At 34.0% G+C, this 11,546-nt stretch overlaps 1 protein-coding gene across 1 annotated transcript; it reads right to left on the bottom strand.

The window, feature by feature from the left end:
* Nucleotides 1-346: 346 nt before the first annotated feature.
* Nucleotides 347-2,137, bottom strand: SrpRbeta (signal recognition particle receptor beta). Its single transcript, XM_003694448.4, has 4 exons — nt 1,864-2,137; nt 1,039-1,205; nt 807-946; nt 347-738 (listed from the first exon to the last, which is right to left on the bottom strand). Exons 1-4 carry the CDS (start codon nt 1,955-1,957, stop codon nt 405-407), a joined length of 735 nt encoding a protein of 244 aa, XP_003694496.3. The 5' UTR covers nt 1,958-2,137; the 3' UTR covers nt 347-404.
* Nucleotides 2,138-11,546: the final 9,409 nt, after the last annotated feature.

The raw sequence follows: 11,546 nt of genomic DNA, 5'->3' as shown, positions 1-11,546 counted from the left end.
ATATTTAATATTAGACGTAAGCAAAAATATTTTAAAATTTTAATTAATAATTATAACAAACTTGTTATAGAATATGTGAGAAGTATGAACGAATTTTATGCTATATTTGCTCAAATAGAAAACATCGTTAGGTTAGAACAAAATTATAATAGATTTTAAGTTATATTAAGTAAAAGCTACAAAATTTAATTATATGTAACATAATTTTGATGTAAGACAATTATTTTTAATATGTAATTGTTGAGAATTGTATTGTCAAATGATAAAATTGAAAGATAATAAATTTTATTATTATAAAAATACAACTGAAAGTCAACTATATAAATTAAACAATTATAAAAAACAATTTAAAAAGTTACAAACAAATAATTTATTTGGAAAAATGAAAGGACATTTTAACATTTTTATATAATTTTTTTTAACCAATTGTTTAGTTGCTCCATATCTGCAGAAGTTTCAGAATCCTTGTTATATGCACTACATTCTGCAAATTCAATATTTATATCTAGATGGGAAAAATCAAAATCTTTTTCCTGCTTGCCAAGAAAAACATTTGTTGCTGATGCATCTGTAGCTTCCAATTGACTTGTTTTTGTCATACGTAATAAATTCATTTCTTTTTCTAACAAAGTCTTTATAACAACTGAACCTTTTGCCATAGTCTGATCTTGTTTATTGCATAATATCAGTACAGGTTTTTTTTGTATAACAGAATCGGAAAGTAAATTATACAAATATCTAAAAGTGAAAGATTATTTATTATTCATATTGCAGGATGTGATGACTTACCATTTGTGTGTACTTACTCTGCTACATCTCGAATATCTTTTTGGAAAGTTACTGAATCAATCACATAGACAAGTCCTTTTGCAGATAATTTGAATTGATCAAAAAATTTATAACGCAGACGTTCATGACCAGGTATATCAACAATTTTCAGAGAACGCTAAATACACCAACAACTTTAGAAGCCTATGTTTTTGGTATGTTAAGCTTTATTTTATAAGAACTAATAAAAATATATTAATATAAACTTACATTATTGATTATGATGTCTCCTATATTTTCTTTTACAGATGTATGTGTTTTAACAAATTTAGAACAAAGTAGATGTGCATATATCAATGTTTTACCAGCATCACTAAGACCAGTTAACAATATACTATTTCCTATAGATCTTCTTTTGTGCCATATGGCAAATAACACTATGCAAAAGAAATGAACAGAAACTTATAAAAAAAGTAGTAATGTTTAAAATTGAGCTATTACTACCAAACAAATGGCTTTACAAACTTAATTTTATAAATATTAGGATAAAAGCCTAAGAAATTTTTACATAAAAATGTACCTATTTTTATATTATGTATACAACTATAATATTATGTTTGTTTCATTACTTGCAGCTATATTTATAATGTTTATTAATTACTGTGGCTATAATGATATACATTTTTTTTAAAAAAAATAAATGTGGTATTTATAGAATGTTGACAATTGAAACTACGAGACTGTGAATATTATTTATAAATTTTAGTAAAAAATATAAAAAAAATTGAATATATGTGCTCTTTAAAAAAAAAACATCTTATTATTACTCTAATAGTGATGTAAATTTCATGTATATATAATTTACAATAATTTATATGAAAAGTTTTTAATTTTTAATAAATAAACATATTTTTAATTTTATTTGCTACATGAAAAAGGACTGTAATGTTGTTTCAAATAATGTAATAATAAAAATCACAAAATTTATTATTCGTGAAAATTATTACTAAGTTTGCTTTAATTTTTACTACATGATAATTAAAAATTAACATATATAAAATATAAAAAATTTATAACCTATATATATTTAATTACCTATAGTTATAATAATCACGATTACTGCAGCTAGTACAGCCATGAATTGAGAATCTACATTGTTATCTGTTAATGGTTTTATATGTTTTTCCATTGCAAAGAATTTTTTCTATGTTTATTGTGGATTACCTCAGTGAATATATTATTTTATAAAATGTGTCAATAATTGCATATAATATACAAATTAATTTGTTCTATACACTAAATTAATTTGAGAAAGCGCCACCTACTACAATGAGATAATCATATGTGATACTATATCAGTGTTCATAAAATGATATTAAATAGTCATGAAATAGATTGAATATAAATTGAAATATAAAACACAATATGAATTTTAAAATAATGAATTATAGAATAAAAATTCTTTTATGAACAAATATTTATCATAAATATATGATTAAATTCTTGTTATGCATATTTTTATACAACTCTAAAATATATACAATAAAATATATAAATTTGTAATTTTAATTGAAATATAGCATAGCATTAATTTAATTGCAAATATAAATTCATTTTAATATTTAATACAGAAATACGAAAATATTGTGTCCAGGTCAAAGAAGAACTTTATTCATTCTACAATAAGAGTGCGCTGCAGTAGTTTCAGAATATGTGTCATAAAATTATACATTTATGAACCTTTATAGCGGCAAATTAACGGACAAGTGTCCATTCACTTTTTAAATTTTTATTGTTAATTGTGAGTTATTTGAAAAATAACTGGAAACAATGGAAATAAATTGGCAATTATGCAGCAATTTAAAGGTAAGCAATAATATAATAATAATTTTTTTTTGAAAATATAATAATACAATAATATTTCTTTTGAAAATAATATTAGATAATTCAATTATCAATTGAATAATGGACAAATGAATAATGAACAAATAAATTTGACAAATTTCTGATAAAATATTCAAAATATATTCAAAATTTTCTTGTCAGGCTAAGTTTTCGTTTATTTAAATTTCATAACTCATATTAAGCGAATAGTTCATGTCAAAATATATTATTTATCATGATATAATATAATATATTAATGTATATATATAGTATGTATATATGTATATATATATATAATGTATATATGTATATATATATATATATATATATATATATATATATATATATATATATATATATATATATATATATATATATATATGTTTTAAGATTATCGTGCTAGAGATATAATATAAAACTGAGAATATAATATTTATATTTTTTTATATTAAAAATTAAAATAGTAAAATGGATAAAGATTAAAGTTTTAAAATATGAAATGATGAAAATGCGTTCAATTGACATGTATTTTATAGTCATGCGCGAAGAGTAAATATAGAATCTAAATAAGAGATAAATTAAAAATTATGAAATCAGTGCTATTTCTAATAAATGAAATAAATAAAATTCAAATATAAATAAATAGAATAAGACAAAATGGTAAAATTGATCACTAGCGCCATCTCGTAAGTATGCAAGATATCTTTTCGAAACTAGGATAAGATAGAATAAGAATTAAATGTTGTCGCCATCTCTTGAGTATTTTTAGAAAGATGTTTTTAATTTATCTTTATTCTTTTTTTTACTATTTGTTTTCCTTGTCTCATATGTTTCATTTAAGTATTCTAAAGGTGGCGCTGATTCCACAATTTTCACATTTTTACTCTATTTCCATCCTTCACTATTTTTTCTTCATATTTGTGCTATAAAATTTATTATTTTACGTTCCAATGTTTAATTAAGTTTATTGTTTTTATTGCTTATTTTATATATATATATATCAATAAATATCTCGCAATTATTTGCGAATATCTCGGAAATTAAGGTTGATAGTTTGTCACATGTAAAGAAAAAAGTCATTTGATTTTACATATTTAAACATGATCGAAATCGATGAAGACGCAAAGTTTTTTCTTCAAGTTTTTCTTATAATAATTACTTCGATTTTAAATGAAAGGAAAGATGAAAAAAAAAGAAAAAAAATAATCAGTCCTTATAACAAAAATCTTGGTATAAAGAAAAGACATTGAATATTATACTCAAAAATAAATTTGAAATATTTTCGATTATTGTAACATTGCAATCAAAAAAAGAAAGAATTCAAAATTGTAACAGATGATATAGAAACAAAAGAAATCGATTATTTAATTATTATATCCCAAAATTGATTTTTCCACGGTTGTTCCATGATTTAATCGAATTCTTGGCGCAAGATGTACGGATATTCGAATCGTTTCAGCGAAGGGTCGTGCGTTTCCATATTCGGTATGGGCGAAAAGAAGGGTTTTGCGCACGGGCAAGTTTCGCCGCTATCAGATCCTTCTGTCGGCGACGTATCCGCGAATTTATTGCTCGACTTCTCGGCAGAGGCGGGAGAGCCACGATCTCCCTTTAGGTATTCCCTTTAGGATAGCGCCTTGTCTGTCAATTCCTCGCTATGGTCAGGACACTTGGTCCCCCTCATCGATTATCTGTCCTCCCTCGAGGTTTCCATGCAACCAGAACACTTCTCTGGACCGCTAACCCGTTTGTACAGAGGAAATGTTCGCAATCTTTTTACCCTTCTCGAATTCTTCGGTAACCTTTTATCTCTTACGATATAATATCCTATGATTGATTTCAATTTTTATAACGATAAACAGACATTCATGGGAAATTTTAATATGCACGTTTTGACAAAAATCTTAAATATTTATAATTATCAATCATCCGTGAATCCGTGAATTAATGCGAATTTAATTTAAGATAAAAGTTTGTTGCACATAATATTATAATTTTGTACATGTTATAATTATGCACGTTCTATAAATATCTTTATATCATTAATGGTTCAAGATAAATAAGTAAACGTTTAGGTTAGGTTTTGATACGCGCATCTTGTAAATCTAGTTCCTTGTAAAATTTTTCACCCGATACCGGTCCACGATGCGATCCGATCGAAATAATCCAGATCGAAGGTAATTCAATCTAGAGCTGGTTTCGGCCACTCGTTTCCCAGCAATCGTTAACGACGAGTTTACGTATCTGAAACCTGGACGTCTTGACGTTAATAGCATGTTCCAGGGGGGAGGGGTGGGAGGAGAAGGGAGAGGGAAGGGGATCTTGATAAATTTGCGCGCATGCTCTTAATTACTTTGCGCGGATCGTTCGTTATTAAGTGTGCATCAATTATCATCAGCTCGATCGGGTCTCGTGAACGGTGAGAAGATGATAGGTTCCATCGCTTAAATACATCTTGCTCCAATTACACGAAGGGAAGATATGTCATCTTCACTGAATAAGATCCTTAATTAGCGTAATGTTAGACGGCCGTGATTTGAAACACTCCTCCTCTTTCCCTTTCTCTGTATATCAGATCACGTCAATTCGCGTTCGCCCTTCGCACGACGATATACCCTCGTTAACGTACTGACAGCCGTTCAATGTGCAAATTTGTTTCAATGTTGGGATGCGATCGAGTTTGCAAATCGTCCGATAAGATATTGAGAAATGGTTTGGGAAAGGAAAAGGAGAGGGATATCGAGAGTTGGAGATAATTGATAAAATTTTAATTGACAGGTTTAAGAGATTGGAGAGTGGAGGAAGTTCGTATTTTTCGTTAAACGAGGTATAATTATAAGGAAACGATAAGATGCGATTCTTAGATAATGATGTTTTGAACATTTCGATTAACATTTGTAATTTTCTCCATTTCTTTTTTTTTTTTTTTTTATTATTAAAAATAATTTTAGACTTTCGAACGAATAAACGAAATTTGGTTCGATGTAACATTTATTTGAATTATTCGAAAAATTATTCGTAAAAGCGGTATGCTAATTGCAAATCTTTTAACTCTTTGCATTAACACTTTTATAATGGTCAATCAAACGATCCTCTCATTAAGAATTTAATTAGCTACGATGCTTGACGCATCGTTTCATTTCTTATATCACTTTAAAATGGTACTTTTTCTCTTCTCGCAATATAATTGCGATAAAAAAGCGAATCAAGTATTCGAAGTGCAACGTCGAACATTAAACTGTTCCGATGGATGCTCGTAAAAGTTTTTACGGCGCATCCTGACGCGTCAAATCGAACGATAATTACATCGAGACTCGAAAATCCTTCGACTCGAATAAAAATCCATATCGACGCTCATTATCGTCGCTTATCGTCCATTCTATAACTCTATAACTCACGGTTAAACCCTATTGTACACGAATATAATTCCTCCTTGTTTCAACGATTGAAGCTGAACGATCAGCAGGCCCCAAATGTCTCGATAGCAATCCAAAACCCACGATTCCTTACACAATACCTGCTATAAATTCTCGATACTCTTGCTATAAATTCTGTTGTGAAATATTAGATACCTTGCGATGAAGTGAAAAGATATCGACATTCCGAATTGCAATTGTTCGAAAACTCTTTCCATCATTGCGTAAATGATAGAAATCGCATAGTTAGACTTCTTATCTTTTGTATAAAATATACGCAGTGGTGTCGCGGTTGTTTGATCCGTTGCACGGATATGAAACTGTTGAGAAGTATAGGAAACGTATCGTCTATAATGTAGTAAAATTAGAACAAATGTAGAACAAAATAGAAATCGGAGACTTTCCACGAATTCGGATAAGAATTATAAGAATTCCAATTAAAATTACGCACCGTCCTATATTATAGTAGGGAAGCAACATGTAGTTAACCAAGCAAACAAAATATACTCCGAGCCAAAGAAATACCAATCGCGATATTTCGACGAGCACGTTGAAACGAATCAAGGCGAAAGTAGCCAACCTCGAAGACTCGTAAATCCAAATTCGCCTCGGTCGATCTTATCCCCCATCCCGAAGGATCATTCAGCTCGCGGCGGAATAAAGAGTTTAGCGATCGATTGGCTTTTTATCGTGCGAATCGAGCGCTGGCCCCGGATAAAGCCAGTGGTGGTTGCTCGTGCGAGCCGGCCGACCGACGATTTATGCCCCCAGACTTATTTGGCAGCATTGTTTACGGGCCAGGAAGCAGTTTGTCCCGAACACTCGCCTCCTTTTTTGCGATATAATTGCAGATTCTGCGCGTCCACGCAGCCAGGGCGGTCCTTTTTTGCGGCGGATCTTTCTGTCCCACCGAGCCATAAGAAACTCACCAGGCCGCGATCGTGGCTCCCTCTCGCCCACCCCGTTCGCCTCCATCTTGGCCCTCCGCGCCCCCGCCTTCTGCTTGCTCTTCTCTCTCTCTCTCTCTCTCTCTCTCTCTCTCTCTCTTGTCTCTTCTTGCCCGCACTTTATCACGACGCCCTCCTTTTTCAAACTAACTTCTTCCTCCCGTGCACGGCTCTCTCAGCTTTTACGGTAGTCCCAACCGACGACGTGTCCCGATTTTTTCCACGCTTCTTTCTCTCTCTCTCTCTCTCTCTCTTTCTTTTTCAAAGGAGTTCTTTCTACCCCTTTCACTCAGGCGACTCGATCGATCGAATCGGTTGAGATAAAGCTATTGAAGAAAGTATATATACGTTGAGAGAGGATCGTGATTCTTCGATTCCTCTTAAATCCCTGACGTGCGGTAATAAAGAATTGGAGTTGATTACGAGGATTCAAAGAGTTCGGAATGGGCGATTGATTATGGGTGGATCGCGATTTTATCGTAAAAGAATTACGTTAAACATTTATCTCGTAACACGAATTTGAAATTGATCTAGAGATTATTTGGGATAAAATTTACCCAAGTTTTTCATAATTGATCTGCTTTGAAATTTGTTAATTGTTGCTCAACGTAATCTTGATTTTGATCATAAATTTTACATTTTCTTTCGGTAAATAAAAATTATATAATATTTATTTCAAAATAGGTTTATATATAAAATCATTCTTCACGTTTATCGTTACATTTTTTTCTTTCAATCATTTTTATTCGGAAATTTTTACTTTTTTCGAAATTATAATAATTCTCCGCATATATCCTTCCACGGTTTTTCGATCTTTTCTTTGTATCAGACTCGGACGATCCGAATCTCTCCACCCTTTAATATCCTTCTTCCAATCGAAGGTCGAGGGCAAACTCTACGCGAGAGCTTATTAACTCCAACTTTCGGCTATCGTAAATTAACATTTTATCTTCCCTCGTATGCCGATCTCGATGCGAAGAAACAAGTGTGAGACTATTTTAATGCTCGCTCGATTGAAATATAGTGTTCGATAGCTAATAGCGTGGCCACGCGATAATGAAAGGAGGATACCTAATTAATCTGGCGTATCGTGAACCTCGTATCCACGAGTTCAAGTTTTAAAAAAAGGGAGAGATGAGAGGGAAAAGAAAGAAAGAAAGAAAGAAAGAAAGAAAAAAAGAGGGGGGGATAAAAGGAGGATGGACGCCCATTCCGTTCGCGAATCCGCCCGCTCGGCTGTGGAAGCTGTGGCTACGTTAACGCTTACGTGGATAATTATAATGGGCCAGTTAATCTGATGGGATTAATTTTTTTCTCGAGAAGGGCTTGACTGGAGGCTAGCTGTCCAGGCCTCGATTATCAGCATTGGATGGTGCTCGCACCTGGTTAACGCGCTAATGAATTCCCAGCATCGCGTAATTATGGGTTAAAGTGCGAGATCTCGCGCTCACCCTCGCTGCCTTCGGATCTTCTCCCCGTTTTATATTTGCTTTCTTTTTTTTTTTTTTTTTCTTTATTTCGTTTCTTCTTTATTTCGATGCGTTTCACACATTCGCCTTCGCGTGCATTTATAAATTTTTATCGAGAATTTGAATTAAAATTAAAATTGAAAATGCGTAGAATGTACATTTAATGATAGTAAGACTCTTGAGAATATAAATTACACACTGCTATTTTGGATTCAGATTTAATTCTTTTTCGAAAAATTATTCATCGTAAGTGACTTACGGCTAGGAATGCAAATCCAATTCTTCCACGTTGAAAGAAAATAATTACATCGATATTCGGTTCTCACTTGACTTGCAAAAATCCTCTCTCCTTGCTACGCGGGTATACGCGGTGGTGCGGGTTTATCATAAATTATTGCCCACGAAAAAGAATTCCTTTCTGCAATCGAACTTTACGATCGGGCCGTGCCGCTTATTGAGACGCTGCTTTGGCAAACGTTAACAAGGATGCAACGAAACGAGGTTTGGTCGAGGCAGCCTGTTAAACGCTGGGCCTGCCCTCTCGCGGTGAAAAAACTGCTGCTAATTAGAGGTTTTTTCTACGTGTTAAGCCTCTCGCGAACTCAATAAATTTGGAGATAGGCGGCGGTGTGTAATCACGCTTCACGAGAGTCGTGACGTGGATGGCTCGATGATATTTTTTCGGGCTGGATAAGGGAATATTCTTCGCGTGAGAGCTCGTTCGTTCGAGAAAATTAGGTGTTGACACGATGCCGTGTAACTTAACACGGCTTCCTCCTTCGAGAAGGTATAATTTTTTAAGTAAACTCGTTGCACGCATATTGTCTTTTTTCAATTCGTTCGATGATCCGTAATATGCATTTAAACACGAAATCTCTGAAGTTCAGTTTTCGTTTCTAACCTCCTCGATCGATATGCACGTAAGTATTTCGCAAACCAGCGTATCGCACGAGCAATGAAGAGAGCACGAAACCATAACCTCAAAAATCTCCCCGCTTCGATATCCCGCACATAATATACCTTCAATTTCCAACCGAGGCCCTATTTTCACTTTAATCGTTGGGACGTGCCCGGCCGATAATTGAAACAGCGCACAGTCACCCGTAACGCTATAAAATTTAAGTAGATCATCGGCCATTAACTCGCGTCGGCGTTTAAACGGGTCCATTGACGATCTCCATAGAGGTTGGGCGCGCGATCGTTAACGTATCGTCGTCGCAGATGGAAACGGGTCGTTAATCAGATAAGGGCGGCGAGAACAGGCAAGGGTGTATCTTCGTAATATCTCATCAACCCCGGTCACGTACATCGAAAGCGAAAAACGAAAATGGTACCGATCGACTCCTCTAAACGGCATCCCTCTGATTTACGAAGGCGCGAATTAGCCCGTAATTGCCTCTAAACGGATCGCGCATTAATATATATCGAAGTGTAGTATATCCTCTCTCTCGCCTCTACGACTTTATCGCACGTAAATCGGCCGTTAACCACGTTCCATCCTCTTTCTCCCTCTCTCTGCCTTCGTCCACGCCCTCGTATACATCTTTCCGAAGATCGACGAGCTGGAATCGAGCGAGATCACCGGCAATGGCGCGTAACTGATTGTGGTTAGGTTAGGTTAGGCGCAACGAGAGAATTTCTGAAAGTCTTCCCTAGAGAAAGAGAGCGAGGCAGAAATAAGGTTATTACGATAGTATATTATATGGTGGTCGTTGAGCAAGTTGGGGATAAAGATAGCGTTGTACTTTAATTGTAGATTCGAGCAGTTGTGATGTTGATCGGTGCTCATTAGCGAGAATCCGCATTTCTGAAATGTCAATTAAGAATTTTGCAAAGGATAATCCAGGGAAAATGAAGTTCGCAGTTGTTTGTCCGCAATCATATGAAATTGGTGAATATGAAATGCGAGTCAATTTTTTTCTAAATTTTTTTTTCTACAATTTTTTTTCCGCCAGTTAAGACAGTTTTATCGTAAATATGTGTAATAATTTAGTAATTTTCATGTTCGAAATGTTTGCTCTATCAGGGATGTAGATGTCCTCGATCGTCATTTAGTTGCATTTGATCAGCTTCTTGGAGAACAAGTAAAATTTCTATATTAAAATTTTTAATTTATCGATAATTGAAATACGCGAAGTTTATATCGTTAGATTTAGATCACTTGCAATCATTCATTGGACATTGAATGAACAACTAACAAAAAATAAAAGGCAAATTCTAAAACCGAAACAAAAAAGAAATGAGTAATTTAAAGTCTAACTTTACTTTTAGCACTCTTTTAAATTCACATTCTTCGTCACATAACCTCAATTTCTAACCCGATCCTAATAAGAAAAAAGGAAAAAAAAACGAATCCAATTTTTTCCTCTTAGGCCAAATTCATTTCTTAAAAGGGTTCAGCGTCTTCAGCTCCTCTCGATTCTTCTTCGTCTTTGTGAGGAAGAAATCGGCATAAAGAACTTTGTAACAGAACCGATCATAAAAGTAACGTCCCTGGTACATCCTTCCTCTCGCATCGGGCATAAATCTCCGCGGATGAATACAACCGGTAGGGCATAACCGCCTAACAGGGCCCCCATCAGAACAAAGTCTGGGCCATTAAAACGTTCTCTCGTCTACAAAGTAGCTCTGCCAGAGAAAGGAAAGCCAAACTCACTCTCCACACTTCGTGGACATTGACGCCGGGTTGGCTAATAAAATGTTACAAATTCGTCGCACGGAGGGTAGTTTATGGCTCGTGTGAGGCCTTCATCGAATACACCGGCTTTTGCGAACGGCCTTTATTACCTACGCGCCCGTATTATTCTCTTTGTGGAATTTTATGACTGTACGTACGGGGTCCTTGAGCAGCTTTGTTCATTCGGCGACTTATGTGTGGGTTAAATCGATTTAATTCGTAACCGGGTTGAATCGAGATCCGCGGCAGGTCTCCGAGGTTTACGAGACGGAAATATACGATAGCTCAATGCGCATGCAATACGGTTTCGTTCTTGTCCTTCCTTCGTGGATATTGCTGTTCCAAGCTGTAAATCACCAACTTACTACTACGTCGAACGCGACTC

This window comes from Apis florea, unplaced genomic scaffold (genome assembly GCF_048593485.1).
Source record: "Apis florea isolate Af1SG1 unplaced genomic scaffold, ASM4859348v1 contig_3585_pilon, whole genome shotgun sequence".
Lineage (NCBI taxonomy): Eukaryota > Metazoa > Arthropoda > Insecta > Hymenoptera > Apidae > Apis > Apis florea.
The sequence above is the reverse complement of the archived record's forward strand: the minus strand, read 5'-3'. Positions and strand labels throughout refer to the sequence as shown.